The sequence below is a fragment of the Typopeltis vanoorti genome, chromosome 1 (genome assembly GCF_054136105.1).
Source record: "Typopeltis vanoorti isolate ZY-2024b chromosome 1, IOZ_Tvanoo_1.0, whole genome shotgun sequence".
Taxonomy (NCBI): domain Eukaryota; kingdom Metazoa; phylum Arthropoda; class Arachnida; order Uropygi; family Thelyphonidae; genus Typopeltis; species Typopeltis vanoorti.
The window spans coordinates 39859309-39879695 of record NC_143549.1 but is presented as its reverse complement, the minus strand read 5'-3'; the positions used below and the strand labels follow the sequence as shown (position 1 = coordinate 39879695).

The 20387-nt window shown below is 36.9% G+C and overlaps 1 protein-coding gene across 1 annotated transcript in view; it reads right to left on the bottom strand.

Moving 5' to 3' along the window:
* The window catches only part of stan (Protocadherin-like wing polarity protein stan), a 777611-nt gene that overhangs the window by 194339 nt on the left and 562885 nt on the right, over positions 1–20387 (bottom strand). Inside the window, exon 19 of the mRNA XM_090397383.1 lies at positions 8981–9202. Within this exon, the coding sequence (XP_090253509.1) occupies positions 8981–9202 (222 nt within the window). The remainder of the gene's footprint in view (positions 1–8980; positions 9203–20387) is intronic.

Sequence of the window (20387 nt, the reverse complement as noted above, 5' to 3'; positions counted from 1 at the left end):
AATATAGGAATACAAATATTTAAAACTACATGTCTTAATAAATTATGCTGAAATGCTCAGTAAATTAACAACAGCTATTGAAAATTAAATTTTCAATTTAATGACTGGTTTCATTCCATGCTTAAGTCACATTCCTATACCCACAATTGTGAATATAGAACAAATTACTCTTACTTTTGCTGAGTTTTTATCCAAATTTCACTGGCACTTTTTTTTTAAATGTCAATCCTCCAATGACAAGTTGTAAACCTAAGCAGGATGGTGATTTCATGCCAAATAATGAAATTTAATTACTACCCAAACTGTGGCTGAATGATATAGTGATCTATTGGTCATTTTATTTGATTGCAATATGAGCCTTGCATTAAACTCCCAAAGTTAAAAAAAAAGAGAGACAGAGAGGGAATAATACACTTCAGTTGCTTGAAACTAAATTGAGCATTTGTTAACTGATGATATTATTTATTCTTCATGTTTGTTCACAGACAAAGCAAGGCATATATTACAGGGTCTTTCTCTATGTATAAAAAAAAATAAATAAAAGTTGATAAGCTTGGAATGGTAAGTGATTTCTTCTTCTTCTTAATCTTTCTTTGTCCACTGTAGGACAAAGGTCGTCTCCACAATTTTTTTTTTCCTTTTTTCATCTTCTCTTTTGCCTCTGACCACCATTTCACTCTTCTTCATGTCTGGATATCATCTCTCTATCTTTTTCTCTGTCTAACCCCTTTTCCCCTCTCTTGGTTGCCATTTCATTATCAATTTTGTCCAACTTTCATCTCTCATTCTCCCTACATGACCAGCGCCATCTCCATTTTGGATTTTTTATCACTTCTATTATATCTCTTCCTCCTGTTTGTTTTCTTATTTCTTCATTTTTAATTTTATCCTTTTTAGTCATTTTCCACATTCTGCTTTCCAGTTTTCTCTGTACTATCCTGAGATCTTCACATTGTTTCTCTGTTACATTCCATGTCTCAGTACCATATGTAAACACTGGTATCACACAGCTGTTGAATATTTTCCTTCTTAACACAATGGTAGTTCTCCTGTTACACGTTCTTTCAGTATATTAAAGGCTCTATTACCTTGAACAATTGTTCTGTTTATTTCTTTATTTTGTCATTCTTTAAAATTAACTGTTTGTCCAAGATAGATATATTCATCTATTTGATCTAGCTCTTTTTCGAATAGTTATTTTGTCCTCTTCATTTTCTTTTCTCACATACTACATATTTCATAACTATATGAAAAATAGTTCATAGAACTATTTTTCATATAGTTTATTTATGAGACTAATATATTGTTTCTATATTCTGTTTTTCCAATGCTTCTATCATTTCATCTTCAACTATATGGAATCAAAACTTTTGTGTAATCTATAAACATCATATGAAGGTCTATTTGGTATTCATTAATTTTTGTCTCTTAGTTGGTTTAGAAGATGAATATGTCTATTGTACAAAATTTTTTCTAAAACCAGCTTGCTCTATTGATTGATCTTGATTAAACTTTATCATTAATCTATTTAGCAATATTTTTGAAAACAGTTTATATACTTGTGATAATAGTCTTATTGATTTGTAATTATTTATTTCTTCTTTATTTCCTTTTTTTTGTGGATTAAGACCATAATCGCATTGTTCACATGTTAAGACTTAAGTGATGAGAGGACATCATGTTAAAGGTTTAATGGAGTATTTCAGAGCACTAGGAATGGATTAAAAACTAATTTTAATGCTTCCAATATCTCGTCTCAGTGACTGAGATATTAGAAGCATTAAAATTAGTTTTTAATCCTTTCCTAGTGCTGTCAATACTCCATTAAACCTCCATAATTGCAGTGTTCAGGGGTGTTTCTTGCCAAAGCAATTGGTCATAACTTCTGTCCAACACTATTCCCACCCCTATGATACCCAGATGGCTCTACTGAATCATCACCCACAGAAAAAACCAATCTCCTGGCTTCACACTTTGTTTCCTATGCATGCATAATTAGCAATGGTAAATGCTCCCCAACCATTCCATATGTGCAGCATATAATGCTCCCTATATCCTTTTGCAAGGAAGAGATCAGAAAAATGCTGTCCAAATTAGACACATAAAAATCTCCTGGCTTCAGTGGCATTCCTCCAATTGTTGTGAAGGTTTGTACACCAGTGTTTGAAGGGTGACAAATCACTGCCGTGTAATTCTCTATCACTCCCTATCTCACTCACCTCAGTCCTGTCTAAAGTGATGGAAAAAGTCATCAATTCCCAACTCCTACACTACCTTGAAGGCATCCATTTAATAAAGACTACCAATATGGACTCTATTGCTGCCAATCAACAGGAGATCTGCTCACATATGTCAGTCAGGACAAATGCTATGGAGACATTTTGTGAATCTCAAGTCGTTGCACTTGATCTCCAAAAGGAAAATTGATCTCCAAAAGGATCTCAAAAAGGACTTACTAAGGAAACCTCCATCTTTTGGTCTGTCTAAGGACTGTAGCTGGATTGCCAGTTTTCTGCCTGAGGGCACACACTGTGTGTGTGTGTGTGTGTGTGTGTGTGTGTGTGTGTGTGTGTGTGTGTGTGTGTGTGTGTGTGTGTGTGTGTGAGAGAGAGAGAGAGAGAAGAGATATGATGGATGGTTCCTTATCCTCTCTCCACTTAACTAATGCCAGGAATCCACAAGCTTCTGTTCTCTCACCAACCCTCTTCTGCTATATATCAATGACCTATTTGAGTTGACCTCCAACCTAATACACAGTTTTGCAGATGACTGCATTGCACTCCACCCTTTCATCTGATAAACCTTACTCTACACAACTTGCCTCAACCTACAGAACATCAATCACCACTGCCCTCAATTATGATCTCCACACCATCCTCCAAAGGGATTCAGATAACTTTATCAATTTCAATATGTTCAGTCTTATTTCTCACAAAAAAAGAACCATTTTCTTCCAATAATATTTTTGACAACACCCAAATTTCCACACAAAACGAGATTTCTCTTCTTGGAATTGCTATGACATCAAGCCTCTTGTGGCATAAACATATCACAACCATTGCATCCTCAGCTTCTAGAAAACTAGGATTTCACTTTTGCTCAAGACTTTACTTCAACTGTGAATAGCTGTTAGCCGTATACAAAACACAAATTCTCCCAGCCATTGAATACTGTTCTTACATTTGGAGAGAGGCACCTAAGAGCTTCCTGAAAATGTTTGATTCAATAGAGAAGAGAGCAATTAGATTGAACAAGTTTCTTTTCCTTCTCCTTCATTCCTGCTACTGCTGTACTGTGGAACAGTCTTACCCAGATGGTTCATCAACCAACCTCTCATGTATAGGCTCAACATTTAAAAAAAAAAAAAAAAAAACAGCTCTGATGGAAAAGAAAATGCTATGGAGGAGATACAAGACAGTGGTGGTGATTGCATCCATGAAGAGTATAAAGTGCAGGCTACAAAGGTGACATGCAGAAAGAAAAGGTGCAGTATGAGAGGAGATTGGCTGGTGAGGCTAAGGTCAAAATTCAAGGGAATTTTTCTGCTATACAGGGTGTTCGGGATAAATTTGACATATTTATAATTAATTATATTTTTCCGTAAGTTACATGTATTAACACACACTTCTCTTCATTTAAAAGTTTGGACCCTTCTTCATTCATATACAAGATGTCAGAAAGGATGGATAGCTGGAACCCACCTGAATCATGGAAGAGAATAACTTGTATCATGATGATTCGTGCCCGCCATCAAAATAAGGATATTACGACTGCTGCCCAATGCTCCCTGAATACAGTAAAAACAATCAGGCATGAACTAGAGACTTGCAATGGTGACTACGAGGATGTAGCAAGAAGAAAGATCCCTAGCAGACGATCTGATTGCGTTCGTACAGCAGAATTCCTTGCAAATCTGCAGGAACAGGTGTTGAAGAACCCTGGCATTGGAATTCGGGCTTTGTTCGTGGAGTTGCTAACTGTAGTCAGCCCTGGATAACAAGGGTAGCCAATGGTAGGCCGTATGTATGGCAGCAGGATTCGGCCCCTTGCCACACCTCTGGGAAAAGTCAAAAATGGTTGTCTGAAAATTTCTACGACTTCACCAGTCCAAATGTTTGGCCTCCAAACTCCCCAGACCTTAACCCCATGGATTATTTTGTATGGGGCGCAGTTGAAAAAGACACCAATCGCACTTCCAGTAATACAAAAGCCCAGTTAATGGATAAAATTAAAACAGTTTTTGTGGCCCTTCCCAGGGAGACTGTAGCATCAGCTTGTTCGAGGTTCCGAAGCAGAATTGAAGCTGTGATCGATGCTAATGGTGGTTATTTTGAGTAAATCTTGTTGATAGTATTGTAATTAACTCTGCCTGTAATGTTTTTTTGTCAATTCATTAAATTTAATAGATACAAAGAAGATTTTCTTTTTCCTTACGAAACTGTCAAATTTATCCCGAACACCCTGTATGGTAAGCAAGAGAAAGAATAATTATGGCAAGTTGACACTGATGATAGTCATGGTAGCAGAATAAAGCTACAAAGGTTACAGTGGAATTATTGAATGAGAACTTCACCAGCATTTATCATACTGGTGTAAATGATGTGATGCAATATATAGAAGGGAGGCAAGTACTAGGAGAATTGGAAGTAAAAGAATCAGAAGTATATCAGGTGTTGATTGGGTTAGATGCTAATAAAGCTGTGGGAATGGATGACATACGACTATGTATTCTTAAGGAATGTGCACCACAATTGGCTAAGCCTGGTTATTTAATGAAAGTCTTGCACTGGGTAAGGTTCTTAAGGAGTGGAAAGAAGGCAAAACAGTACCACTCCATAAGCAGTGTTCCAGGACAGAAGTTTCTAACTATAGACCAGTCTGTATAACAGCGGCTGTGGTCAAGATGTTGAAGAGATTGGTTAATAATAGAATACAGACTTGGGTTGATGGACATAGCATTCTTTATGAGGTCAACCTGGATTTATAAGATCCTGTTTTAGCAATTTACTTGCATTTTATGATAGGATAATGGTGTGTTAGATAAGGAAGTATCATATACAGTGATATTCTTGGACTTTGCAAAAGTGTTTGATAGATTACCATAAGTTAGTGTACAAGCTGAGAGGATGGGAAAAGATGGTATGTTGGTTAGATGGATTGGAGATTGCCTATCTGAATGATACCAGCAGGTTGTGTATGATTGAGCAGTGTCTCACAGTGGTATGCCTCAGGGTTCTGTTCTTGGACCCCTACTGTTGAACTTATTTGTAAACGATATATCATGTGGACTGACTGAGAATCATCTTCAGTTGTTTGCTGAGGATGCAAAATTAGGAAAAATGATAAGTAGCATTGCTCATTTTAATTCCCTTCAGGAAGATTTGAATAGACTTTTTACTTGCACAAAGGAGATTGTAGATCGGGATTGTAGTTTTGATATCAGTAAGAGCAAGGTGTGGCATTTTGGAGTGCAGAAATATAAGGCTGTGTACTATATTAACTGTGCTGTACTGCAGGAAGTAGATAATTAGAGAGCTGGGGGTGATAATTAACAGTAGACTGAAGTTTAGAGAGCACACTGCCAGTGTTGCAAAGGCTGCATACTGTAGTGCTGCTATGATAAGAAGTACTAAATAGGCAAAATAACATCCTTATATTTACATGTGAACATTGTTTCAGAATTGCAATTATCTTTTCAGTTGTATTTGCAATCTTTGTCACATGATCCCTGAACTTCAACTTCCTATCTATTAACACCCCAAGATCCCTAACCTCATCAGTTTCTTCTAGCCTAATCCCACCAATATAATACGACATTGGATATCTAATCACGCTGCAGTGAATGCCTTTACATTTACTGACACTGAACTGACACCCATTTTCCCATGCCCACATTTCCAGCTTATTCAAATCATTCTGCAAGTACTGAAAGGATAAGGAAGTGGGTGTGCCACAGTATAAGGCACTGGTCATACCACACTTGGACTATTGTGGTCACCTGATTTTTGGTGTGATGTGGAAACAATAGAGAAGGTCCAGAGGTGAGTGACTAAGACAATAGTAGGACTTTGGACTGCTGGCTATTTAACTAATTTAAGTTAATAAGAGGATTTTATCAGATTAATCCAGATGAGATTATAACAAGAGTAGAAGGCAAGAGGAGAAAAATCAGAGGTCATTCCTGGAAGTTATGTAAGAATGTGGCAAAGAGGGGGACTTGAGGAGTAGATCTTTTACATGGAGAATTGTCAGTGAATGGAATGCATTACAAGAATGTGTTGTGTTAATTGCAAGGAGTGTTAAGGATATTAAGATTTGGAATGATAAATATGTTGTCAGATGAATGAACCTCCCACGATGAGTCTACCTACTCCATGGAGGATGCAATAATAATAATAATAATAATTTATTGTTTTCTATAATTTCTTTTACTTTATTGGTGTTATGGCTTCTAATATCATTTCTTATTTCTCTTCTCGCTAGTTTTCTAAATTCAATAAATTCTATTTCTTACCTAGTACTTCTGTGTCTTTTCTTTCTCAATTCTTCTCTTTCCTTAATTAAGTCTTTAGTATTTTGACTTCATCTATTAAGTCTTTATTTTTTTTGCCATGTTTTTATTTTCATTTCCACATTAAATTTCTCTTCATTTTTATTTTGTATTTGGTCACTTAAACATTAAAACTTGAGCGTATTTCTTGGTTTTTATTTGTTGACCAGATATTAATAAATGATATACATAAATTGTCAACAAGTTTCACCAGCTATTCTGTCTGGCTTCTTCGGGACAAGTATAACGGTACACACTAACGTTTGCTAGTAAAAAAGAAGAATGGAGTAACACAGTCAAATAAATTAAAACTGACATGTGACAAAGCATGGAGCATGGTGTCTTAGTCATTGTTTATTGAGTACGTTATATAGTTTTTAGTGAAATTAAATTCTGGTAAGCTGAGTGAATTTATTAGGCTTTTCCAGATGTCTTTCAGCAGAATCATTCCTTGATTTCTGTTTACATTTTCTCTCAAATGGAGTACAACCGTGGCTTCTTTGAAGTTTCTACATTGAAAATCTTCTTCTATAAGGCATGGAGCTGTTATCCCAATCGATGGTGTAGTTAGAGATCGAGATGTGATGGGCTAATCCTGAAGTATCTGTTCTGTTGTTGTTGTTCACACACCCTATATGTTCTTTTTTTCGAATTTCCAGGCTTCTTGATGTTTGGCCTATATAATTTAATCCACAGGAACACATGGGATGTTGTATACACCTGAGTATTTGAAGAAAGCATTAATGTCCTTAGGAGATCTTAAAATGTGGCATATAGTTTTGAAAGGTTTGAGAGCAACTCTGAGATCGAGAAGTGATGGGCTAATCCTGAAGTATCTGTTCTGTTGTTGTTGTTCACACACCCTATATGTTCTTTTTTTCGAATTTCCAGGCTTCTTGATGTTTGGCCTATATAATTTAATCCACAGGAACACATGGGATGTTGTATACACCTGAGTATTTGAAGAAAGCATTAATGTCCTTAGGAGATCTTAAAATGTGGCATATAGTTTTGAAAGGTTTGAGAGCAACTCTGACATTGAAAGACTTCAGGAGTTTGGCTATTTTTGTTGTAACTGAGTCTGCATAAGGGATGACAAAGGATGATGTATATTGCGTGATAGGAGGTTGTTGCTGTGGAGGGTTTCAATGAAGAATCTTCTTGATTATATTTTTTGGGTAACCATTGTTTACTAGTGTTTGAGATATGAGAGTGAGTTCATCAAGGAGATCTTTATCTTCTGAGATAATATTGGTCACTCTATTTTTAAGCATATGTATTATGCTGAGTTTTTACACAATATAGTTGCTTTATTAGTATATCTAGAAAAAGCAATTGGTTATTCTTTTCAAGCTCTAACGTGAACTTTATTTTTTGGTGGAAGGAATTTATTTTTGTAAGAAAATCATATAAGGCCTTTCCAAATTATGAAAACATTATCTAATGTTTGATGATCATCATTTGATGATATGTTTTCCATTCTTTATGTAGGGTTTGGGTGTTCTTCTTCATTTGTAATAAGTCATTCTGTCAAAATCTTTTCAAATTTTTTGTACTGTATTCTAATCATTTCATTATCTATATTAACAGCAATTCTTTTTATTTCTTTCCTATTTTTTCTATTGTTTAATTTGATTTTGCTGGCCTGGTTGGCCAAGTGGTTAGAGTATCCACTCTCCAGTTAAAAGTCGAGAATCGACCATGAGATGCTGTGATTAATACCCTTGGAGGGTAATGGATGGCAATGCTGTAGCCCTTTTTTTTTTGCTGGCCTAGTTGGCCGAGTGGTTAGTGTATCCGCTCTCCAGCCAAAAGGCTGTGGGTTTGAATCCTGAAAATTGGGCATGGATGTCTGTGAAAGTACTAGTGGTGGTAGTCGGCAATAAATGGCGTTGGTGGTAGATGATGAAGGTTGGTGGAGCAGTGAGACAAAGAGTTATAGAGTAGATACCCTCCCTCGATGAGTCTTTGGACTCCCTGGAGGTGTGATGTAATAATAATAATAATAATAATAAAAGGCTGTGGGTTTGAATCCCACCTGGAGCATGGATGTTTGTCTTTGAACTTTGTACATTCCTTCAGACAAATATGTATACACTTTCTCAAGATGGAGTGGGTCACCATGGAAGAAGTAGACCCAACCCTATTGCAATGGGACAGGCTATTACCCAGCAGTGGGAAAGTTACAGGTTGAAATTCATTTACTCATTCATTCAATTTGATTTTAGCACTGACCATTCTATGGTCACTATGAAAATCTATCTTATTTATTACTGATATATCCTGTATTAATTCTTTTCTGTTATTCAAAATAAAGTCTATTTCATTTTTTGTAATACCATCAAGTGATTGCAGTGTTCATTTTCATGCCTTTCTCTTTTTATAGAATGTATTCATTATAAACAGACCCTGACTTTCTGAAAATCTTACCAGTCTTTCTCCTCTTTCATTTCTATCTCCAATACTAAATTCTCCTATACTTATTTTGTTATTGTCCTTCGTTCCAATTTTACAGTTAAACTCTTCAATTACTATAGTCCATTTATTCTGATTTAATCTTAAAAAATCTTCTAATTCTTCATAGAATTTCTCTATTTCCTCATCCAAATGTCCAGAGGTGGGTGCATAAATTGTATTATTTTTAGATTTAACCTTTATTAATATTTATAGTCATAGATATAATTCTTGCTGTAATTAGTGTGAAATCTATTATCTTGTCCTTCCATTTCTTTTTAATCATAAGTCCCACTGCTCCCTATCCTCCTACTGAATGAAGTATATATCTTTTTTCTTTGCTTTCTTGTGTGTATGTATCCCATTTTTTACTACAGTTTTCAACCTTCCTTGAGTAATATAAGTTGTAAACTTCATTGGAATGGGAAGGAGTCCTTTCTGGGTGAAAGAAATTATGCCCATTTTGTCATTGGTTGGTACTGTTTTAATTTCTTATTGTCATATGGGAGGGGAGTATAAAATGCCCACAATGATCAGTCAGCTTGGTTATTGTATTTTATACTTTACTCTTGAACTGTAGTTTCCACTATGGTTAGAGAGAATAGAGTCCTCTCTATTCATAGTGGAATCTATCTCCTATCCCTTTCCCCCCCTACCCCAGCGCTATCTGGGGGGGGGGGGGGGAAAGGGATAGGAGAGAGAGAGAGAGTGACAGTAGAGGAAAGATGAGTAGAAGACTTGGTATATTACACCTATAGAAGACTATAGGTATAATATAACAAGTGTATATTGTAGGAAGTAAGATCAGGTCTAGTTTGGGTATCTAAGATTTGCCATACCTGTACTCACCAAGAGGTTTTAAAGGAACATTAATTGGTTGATTTTTCCTATTTTCTATCATGTAAACGAAGGATTTTTTTAAATGATGATGATATGAAGCACATTCATAACATCATTTAAGAAAAAGATGAAGAATTTATAAAAAAAATTTTTTTAAATAAAAGGAATATATTAACTGCATTCTCCATAGTAAAGATATGGAATAAACAAAAGATTTAAGCTACTTAGGCACAATTTTTAGCAAAGAGGACTATACAATAAGGAAATAAATAATAAAATATGCAAGCCTGAATAAATTTATAGGGAAGAAAAATCAGCTCAAACCTAAGATAGTAACACAAGACAACATTCAAACTAAGTTTTGTGTATGAATCGGAGGAGTATAGATAAAAATATAACATATAACATCATACTCTGTAGTTCATATGCGATTCCCAGAATAAAGAAAAATTAGTAAAGCAAACATATGTTACTATAAAGTGACAGGACCATAATAAAAGGGAAGATACTACAAATCACAGTTTAGCATTCAGGAATGCCTGAATGGAATAAGTCCAAGGCTGATTAAACAGGTGTTTGAGATAAACACAACAAACATGATTTCATAAATTATCATGATTAGAAAAAAAAAGTATATAAAAGATGAAAGATTAAGATCAATCATTGAGAGAAAGACACTAATGAATTCTTCATTATGTTGGGCTGCTATAGCAACATATGTTATCTTAACTGCAACATCGTACATAGTGATATAGAGTCCACATTTAAGTTATAAAGCAGCAGTTAGAATTGAAGTACATACAGCACTTGGTGTAAAATCAGATATGAAGCCAAGTAAGCTATCTCCACTGATATCAAACTTGAAAATATTAAACTTGGTTCTTTATTTGAGGTTACAGAGAATTCAGATATCAGTGACCAAGCTAGTGACATGTCTGTGGAATGCTCACTACAAGGACAGGTTGAAGATGTGTGGGTTACAAAGTTTGGTTGATAGGAAGAAAGGAGGAGACATTATATAAACTTATAGAATATTAAAGAGATTTTATAAAATTAATTCAACGGAAATTTTTCAGTACATGACAAATAGAAAACTAGAGGTCATTTGGGGAAGTTGTATAAGAGTGCAGTTAGTAAGTGTGTGTGAAATAGATTTTTTGCATGGAGATCGGTGAATGAGAGGAACGGATTACCAGAATTAGTTGTAAGTGCCCTAACAGTGAAAGAGTTGTGAGGGAGTCTCCAGACTCCGTGACAGGTGTGTGGAATGCTCACTACGAAAACAGGTTGAAGGTATAATTATTATTATCATCATCTCGGGCAACTCCAAGGAGTCGACAGACTCATTGAGGGAGGTCCTAACATCATTTCAAGAGCAACTATTTCACATTCACACAGTATCTATCATACCTCGCCTTGAACTCATTCATGGTCATAGCACCCACAACAGACTCTGGAAGCTTATTCCACTCATTCACCATTCTCCAAGTAAAAAACATAGTTCTAACACCCCTGCTAACCACACTCTTGCCTAGCTTCCATGTATGGCCCCTGGTCCTCCCACCACCAATCCTATTCTCAAAAATATCTTCTGGATTAATCCTATAGAAACCCTCCAGTAATTTGAATGTCTCAATCATATCACCCCCCCTTTTCCGCCTATCAACCAATTTTTGCAACCCACAAATCTTCAACCTGTTCTCATAAGGTACATTCCACAGACCTGCTATCATCTTAGTCACTTGTCTTTGGATCCTTTCCACCTCCTCCCCATCAAGAAGAAACCCTGGCACCCATATCTGAGCACAGTAGTCTAGATGGGGTCTTATCAAGGCTCAATATAGAGGAACAATAGCTTGTTTGTCTCTGCTTGTTAAAGTATTTTTCAGCAACCAAGTGATTTGATGAGCTGTTTTGGCCACTTTTGCGATGTGCCCCCTAAACTTCAACTCCCTATCCACCAACACTCCCAAATCCCTGGTCTCATCAATCTCCTGGAGTACAGTTCCACCAATGTGATATACTGCTGCTAATCTTTTAACTCCAAAATGCATAACCTTACACTTTGCCACATTAAATTGACATCCATTTTCCCTAGCCCAGTCCTCCAAACTATCCAAATCATCCTGCAAAATTTTGACATCCTGTGCACTCAATTGCTCTACCCAACTTTGCATCATCAGTAAACAAGTGAACACTTCCTCTCAGATCCTTTCCTATATTGTTAATGAACAAATTGAAAAGTAGTGGTCCAAGAACAGAACCTTGCAGCACACCACTAGTCACAAGCCGTCTCTTTTGGACTCCACTCCTGAATAAACCACTCTCTGGTATCTCTCCTTCAACCACCCTCCTATCCATCTCACCAACCCTATATCCATCCCCATCTGCTCCAGTTTACTGATTAGAGTAACATGTGGTATCCTGTCAAAGGCCTTGGCAAGGTCCAGTAGAATCACTGTAAACCCATTACCCTTATCCAGTTCAGCCGTCACTGTGTTATAAAACATGAGCAAGTTACTGAGGCATGATCTACCCTTCACAAAACCATGTTGTCCCCCCATACAGTATCCCATTTTCATCTATCCAGTTCTGTATTCTTCTCTTGACTAATTTCTCCAAGACCTTGACAACGATTCCTGATATGCTAATCGGTCGGTAATTTACAACAGCAGTCTTGGAACCTCCTTTATGCAGTGGAACTATTTTCCCCTCTTTCCACCCCCTTGGGACTAACCCAGACCCAAGACTCAAATTAAACAAAATGGTCAAGGGTATTGACAATTCTTTAGCCGCTTCATGTACGACACGAGCTGGTATACCATCCAATCCCACAGATGTATCGACATTGAGGTTTTGCAATAGATTACTCACCTCCACTTCATTCACCACAATTCCCGTATAATCTATTGGTTCATTCATTTCTGCAATGTCACCACCTGGAAGATATATTCTTGCAAAGTGCTCGCTCAGTAATTCAACTATATCAATAGGTTACCAAATAATAATAATTATTATTATTATTATTATAATTATTATAATAAAAAAATGTAGGAAGGCTTATACGTTGGTTATAAATGCTTACTAAATAACTTAAGGAATTCACAATGTACAATAGAACATAAATTAAATTAAACTTTAATAAATATTTCCAATATTTTGTCAAAGTCACGTTGGCATCATCACAGGAACATGAAATAAAGAGACGCGCACAAGGCACTACACAGAATAAATGACGAAGAAGCGAGGAAGATATTGTTTTCCCTAAAAGTTCTGATGGTGCCCCCCCTAGCAGGCTATGTAGGTATTCTTGGCCGTTCGGCTGAAGGTCTTCTGATGTATGTCTCCCAAATTTGGGGCAGTCTCATGCAACCAAATTTGTTGAGGTTTGGCATGTTCTTTAGGGTTGAGGCTGATTCCATGAAAAGTCTTTCAAATTTGAATTTTCTACGGTGTATTACTGTAGCTTTCTTCCACCGTATTCTGTAGCATGTATCCAGAGCATGGCCTGTAAGACCAGAGTGACTGTACTGGTGAAAACCGATGTAGTCCTTGTGTTCTAAAATTGTGATATTTACTGCCCTGCCCTGCCTGTGTGGCCAAAGTAGGACAGCTTACAGCTGCAAGGGACCTGGTATACACCAAGTAGGTCTAGGGGAAGTGGTTGGTCTTTAGTAGAGCAGATAAGGGTCGCCAATTTTTTATATGGTCTGTAACAAGAGGTCAAGACATGTATTTTTTTAAGATTTTGGTAATTTTTTCCGAGGTGCCTCAGATGAAGGGAATGGTGATGGATTTAGAGTAATCCTTGTTGCGAAGGGGGGGGGGGGCTGTGGTTTATTGGTTTCAATAGTTTTTGCATTTTTGGGAGTGTGTGTGTGTGGGGGGGGTAGACATTGGCTGAGAAAGTGTTGAGGATATGGTTTAGTTCAGTAGTTCTGTTCTTAATAACTCCATATTGTTGTGAGAAGGGAGGGGGGAAAATTGTTGGTGGGCGTATCTGCATGTATGGGGGGTTTTCTATAAACTGAGAAAACCAAGGTTCCATCAGGTTGGCGGGTGACTAGTGTGTCTAGGAATGAGAGGCTATTGTTTTCCTCTTTTTCCAGGGTGAACTTGATTCTGGGGTATTGTTGTTTAAGTGTGTTAAGAAGGAGAGGAATATATCAGAGCTATGTGGCCAAATAACGAACACATCATCAACGTAGCCAAGCCATACGGTTGGTTTTTGTGGGGCATAGTTTAAGGCTTTCTCTTCAAAAGTCTTCATAAAGAAGTTGGCCAAGGGAGGGGAGAGTGGTGAACCCATGGCTGTCCCCTCTATTTGTTTGTAGAATTTTCCTTGACAAACGAAATAGCCTGAGTTCATTGTGAACTGAAATAGGGCTGAGATATCGGGAGGAAATTTAGCTTCAATTAACTCCGAGGTTTCCTTGAGTGGGACATTTGTGAATAAGGAGGAGATGTCAAAACTGACCATTATGTCAGTGTGTTGGAGTGTAAGGTTTTCTATGCTAGTTTTGAAGCGGGCTGAGTTTTTTATGTGTGATGGTGTGTTGCCAGTATAGTGAATGAGCGCTTTGGCCAAATGATTAGCTAATTTGTATGTGGATGAATCAATGCCATCCACTATGGGACGTAATGGCACATTTTCTTTATGTATTTTTCAGAGTTCACATATAAGAAGAGCTTTCCAGCACGTTAAATCACGAGCTTTGGTCAATTTTATGCGATGTCTCGTGCACTGCTGCAGATAACGAATTTGAAAAAATACGACATATCAAGAAATTTGAGAAATTAAAAAAGAACTCGACCTCTGAACCTAAACTTCCAACCAACACTGTGGTCAACCTTTCTTCAGTTAATTTGAAGCCTGAAGCACTCAACGCTCTTTCACGTGGCCACAACTTCGGCATTGCTCCCAGAAAAATACCGGCCGAGGATATAATGATCCAAATTGAATGTTGGATCCGCTACTTTCCAAACACATTGCCAACAATATTAGACTAGATGTAGCTTGTGTTCTTACCAAAGCAAGACCTAAACACCAACATATCCAATAAGGAATATAAAGCCCTGCAGGAAATGAAGAAAAACAAAGAAACAGTAATCACCAAAGCGGATAAGGGAAATGCCACAGTAGTACTTAACCAAAAGGACTATACAGGTAAGCTTAATGCTCTATTATTAGATCTGGCTACTTACCTCCCTACTGAATACAATCCTACCAACTCACAAATTAGAAAATTCCACAGGCTCCTTAAGAAGGTCATTTCTCGGCCTGCAGAAGTTACTAACAAATTAAAACTGTTCAACTCCCCCCCCCCCCAGATATATGGACTCCCAAAAATACATAAAGAAAATGTGCCATTACATCCCATAGTGGATGGCATTGATTCCTCCACATACAAATTAGCTAAACATTTGGCCAAAGCACTCACTCACTCTCTCTCTCTCTCACACACACACACACACACACACACACACACACACACACACACACACACTATACTGGCAACACACCATCACACATAAAAAACTCAGCACGTCTACTCCTTATTCACAAATGTCCGACTCAAGGAAACCTTAGAGTTAATCCAAGCGCTAAATTTCCTCCCGATATCTCAGCCCTATTTCAGTTCACAATGAACTCGGGCTATTTTGTCTATCAAGGAAAATTCTACAAACAAAGAGGGGACAGCCATGGGTTCACCACTCTCCCCTCCCTTGGCCAGCTTCTTTATGGAGACTTTTGAAGAGAAAACCCTAAACTCTGCCCCACAAAAACCAACCATATGGCTTCGCTATGTTGATGATGTGTTTGCTATTTGGCCACCTGGCTCTGACACACTCCTCTCCTTCTTAACACACTTAAACAACCAACACTCCAGAATCAAGTTCACCCTGCAAAAAGAGGAAACCAGTAGCCTCCCGTTCCTAGACACACTAGTCATCCGCCAACCTGATGGAACCTTGGTTTTCTCAGTTTATAGAAAACCCACCCATACAGGCAGATACATCCGCCAACAATTCCCCCCCCCCACAACAATATGGAGTTATTAAGACACTATACAATGGTGTCCACTTTTAAAATTGCAACTTGGAATGTCAGAACTCTGTATGAAGCTGGGAAATTAAGAAATGCCACAAGAGAAATGAAGAGGCTGGGCATCCGGATTTTGGGAATTTGTGAGACAAGATGGCCAGGATCTCGAAAGTGTCAACAAGATAATACAACAATGTATTACTCTGGGAATGATGAGAACAAACATCGACATGGTGTAGCTATAATAGTAGATGAAGAAATCAATAAATCAGAACTAAATTGGATTCCATTTTCTGAAAGGATAATGCTGTTACAACTTAAGGGAAACCCCGTTAACATAAATATCATCCAAGCTTATGCACCCACAGCTGAACAAAAGTGAAGATGTTGAAGAGTTTTATGAACACCTAAAAGAGATTAAAAACCTAACAAAGAAACATGATATAAACATAGTGATGGGTGACTTCAATGCAAAAGTAGGAAGAGGGGGTGATGGAGAAATTGTTGGCGAACATGGCTTAGGCACCAGAAATGACAGAGGAGATCGCCTAGTCCAGTTCTGTCAGGAAGAAGATCTAACAACAGCAAATAGTTGGTTAAAACTTCCACCCAGAAGACTGTACACTTGGAAATCACCTTAAGATAACCAACATAACATTGTCCGAAATCAAATTGATTATATACTGATAAATAAAAGATTCCACAATAGTATAAAGAGTGCAAAGGCTTATCCTGGAGCAGATATCTCATCAGACCACAATCCCATAGTTGCAGAAGTACGTCTTAGATTAAAATCAGCTAAAAAATCACAAAAGAAGAAAAAGAAAATTGATGTAGAAAAACTGAAAGACCCGAACATAAATAAAAGTGCCAAGACACAGCTTAACCTGCGATTACAACAGATTAACATAGAAGAAAATAAAAGTGTGGAATCTCTTTGGAATAGCTTAAAGAATGCCATCATAACAACAAGTATTGAAGAAGTAGGTTATGTGAATAATATAAAACAACAGGAATGGATGACAGATGAGATTCTTTCTCTTATTGATACAAGAAGAATGTACAAAAACAAAGACCTAGCCAGGTATACAGAAACACATAACATCATCAAGAAAAAAATAAAAGAAGCCAAGGAAAATTGGATGAAAAATTTATGTACTGAAATTGAACTGCTTCAGAAGAAACATGATAATTTCAATCTGTATAAGAAAATCAACGACATTTCTGGAAAACTGAGGAAAAAGCAAATAGTGTCTCTAAGAGACGAAAATGGAAAAATAGTTCTAGAAGAAGAGAATAAAGCACAGATTTGGATAAAATATGTAACAGAACTTTTCAATGATAGTAGACAGAAGCCTATAAATATAAAAGATAACATTCAAGGACCAGCAATCATGAAATGCGAAATAGAGAATGCTATACGAACAAGTAAAACAGGAAAAGCCAGTGGACCAGATGGTGTGCAAACAGAATTTTTAAAATTAATAGAACCAGATAACATCAAAATTCTTGAAAAACTATTTAATGAAATATATGAAAGTGATGAATTTCCATCGGATTGGCTCAAATCTACATTTATCACTATCCCAAAGAAACCCAAAGCGAATTCCTGTGGTGACTTCCGACTTATTAGTCTAATGAGCCAAACATTAAAAATATTTTTGAAAGTAATTCAGAATCGCATTTATAGAAAAAGTGAAGAAACTCTAAGTGAAACACAATTCGGCTTTTGGAATGGTTTTGGTACTAGAGAGGCCCTTTTCTGTACCCAAATATTGATACAAAAATGCATAGAAAAACAGAAATCTGTCTTTATGTGTTTCATAGATTTTGAAAAAGCATTCGACAAAGTCAGACACACTAACTTAATAGAAGTCCTTCAACAAACAAGGCTTGATGAACAAGACATAAGACTAATAACAAATCTGTATTGGAATCAGTCAGCTACCGTTCAATTAGACAACATTACCACCAGTGATATTAACATCAAAAGAGGAGTGAGACAAGGATGTGTGCTCTCACCACTCCTGTTCAACATATACGCAGAGGTAATCTTTAAAAAGGCATTGGAAGAATGTCCAGAGGGAATCACAATAAATGGAAAGATTGTTAACAACCTACGATATGCAGATGACACCGTGCTAATTGCAGATAACATTATGGATCTCCAAAAACTCATTGACAGAGTATACATAGAAAGCCAAAGAATGGGAATAAATATAAACATCAACAAGACAAAATACATGCTCATCAGCAAATATCCAGCCTCTTAAATGAAACTGACACTCAATGGGAAAAATATTGATCAAGTGTCAAGATATAAATATCTTGGTTGTTGGCTTAATGAACGGTGGGATCCAGAAATAGATATAAAGACAAGGATTGAAGTTGCACGGCATTCCTTCATGAAAATGAGAACACTATTCTGCAATAAAGACCTAAACATGGAAGTCAGATGCCGAATGCTGAAATGTTACGTGTGGTCTATTCTGCTCTATGGAGTTGAAACATGGACATTGAAGGCGACAACCATCAAGAAAATCGAAGCTTTTGAGATGTGGCTATACAGAAGAATGCTAAAGATATCATGGACAGAAAAAATTACCAATGAAGAGGTCTTAAAATCCATTGGCAAAGCTAAACATCTTGTACAAATAATCAAGAAACGAAAAACATCATATCTTGGCCACATCATGAGAAACAGCAAATACCAACTTCTACAAACTATTTTGGTAGGAAGAATTGATGGCAAAGGAACTAGAGGAAGAAAAAGAATATCATGGTTTGACAACATCAAGACGTGGACAGGAAAGAGCAGTGCACAACTGCTCAGATTAGCACAAGACCGCAGTTTGTTCGCCAAGATGGTCGCTGACCTTCGATAGAAGATAGCACAATAAGAAGAAGACACTATACAACAGTAATCTGTTCAAATGACAATGCCCTAACCACTGAACTAAACCACATCCTCAACACTTTCTCAGCCAATGGCTACCTCCCAAAAAATCCAAAAAATATTGAAACCAATATTCCCCCCCCCTCACAACATGGATTACTCTAAATCCATCACCATTCCCTTCATCCGAGGCACCTCGGAAAAAACCAAAATCTTAAAATCTTAAAAAAAACATGACTTGACCTCTTGTTACAAGCCATATAAAAAATTGGCGACCCTTATCTGCTCTACTAAAGACCAACCACTTCCCTAGACCTATCTGGTGTATACCAAGTCCCTTGCAGCTGTAAGCTGTCCTACTTTGACCAAACAGGCAGAACAGCAAATATCAGAATTTCAGAACACAAGGACTACATCCGTTTTCACCAGTACAGTCACTCTGGTCTTACAGACCATGCTCTGGATACATGCTACAGAATACGATGGAAGAAAGCTACAGTAATACACCATAGCAAATTCAAATTTGAAAGACTTTTCACGGAATCAGCCTCAGCCCTAAAGAACATGCCAAACCTCAACAAATTTGGTTGCATGAGATTGCTCCAAATTTGGGAGAAATACATCAGAAGACCTTCAGCCAAACAGCCAAGAATACCTACATAGCCTGCTAGGGGGGCACCATCAGGACTTTTAGGGAAAACAATATCTTCCTCGCTTCTTCCTCATTTACTGTGTGTAGTGCCTCATGCACGTGTCTTTATTTTAAGTTCCTGTAAAGATGGCAATGTAATGTTGCCAAAATATTGGAAATATTTATTAAAGTTTAATTTAATTGATATTCTATTGTACATTGTGAATTCCTTAAATTATTTAGTAAGTAAGTATTATTATTTGGTAACCACCACGGAGTCAACAAACTCATCATGGGAGGCCCACTCAACCAGCAAGAAGTCTACCATAATGAGCTTTGAAGTTATTTACACTACCTGTCCTCACAATGCACTCAGGCAATGCATTCCACTGACTAACAACTCTCCAAGTAAAAAATCTATTCCTCACATCCTTCTTCACCACATACTTATACAATTTCCAAGGATGGCCTCTCATTCTTCCCATCTTAAGAACCATTCTTTTATAATTTCTTCCTTCTGTATTAATCTGATAGAATCCATTTAACTAACTTGAAGGTCTCCATCATATCTCCTCTTTTCCTCCTATCCACCAACCTCTGTAATACACATTCTCTGAAATGTCGTTCATAGCCAAACTCCGAGTCCTGATATCACTTTGGTTATTCATCTTTGGGATCTCTCTAGTGTTTCCACATCAGTGGTATACTCCTAAATAAATAAACTACAAATCTTCTAAACTCTAACTAAAGTGAATAACTTCTGCAATAAATATTTTTTAATATCAGCAATAAAAAGATGAAACTATGAAAATAGCTGATTGATGGAAAACACGTATAGGTCTTCCTTTCTTTTAGGCTTGCACGGTGATCCGAATGCATTTTTGAAAATTATGGAGACAACTACCGTGTTTAAATAAAAACTTTAGTTTAATATTACCAAAATTTTACAATTCAACGTTTCGACCTTTAT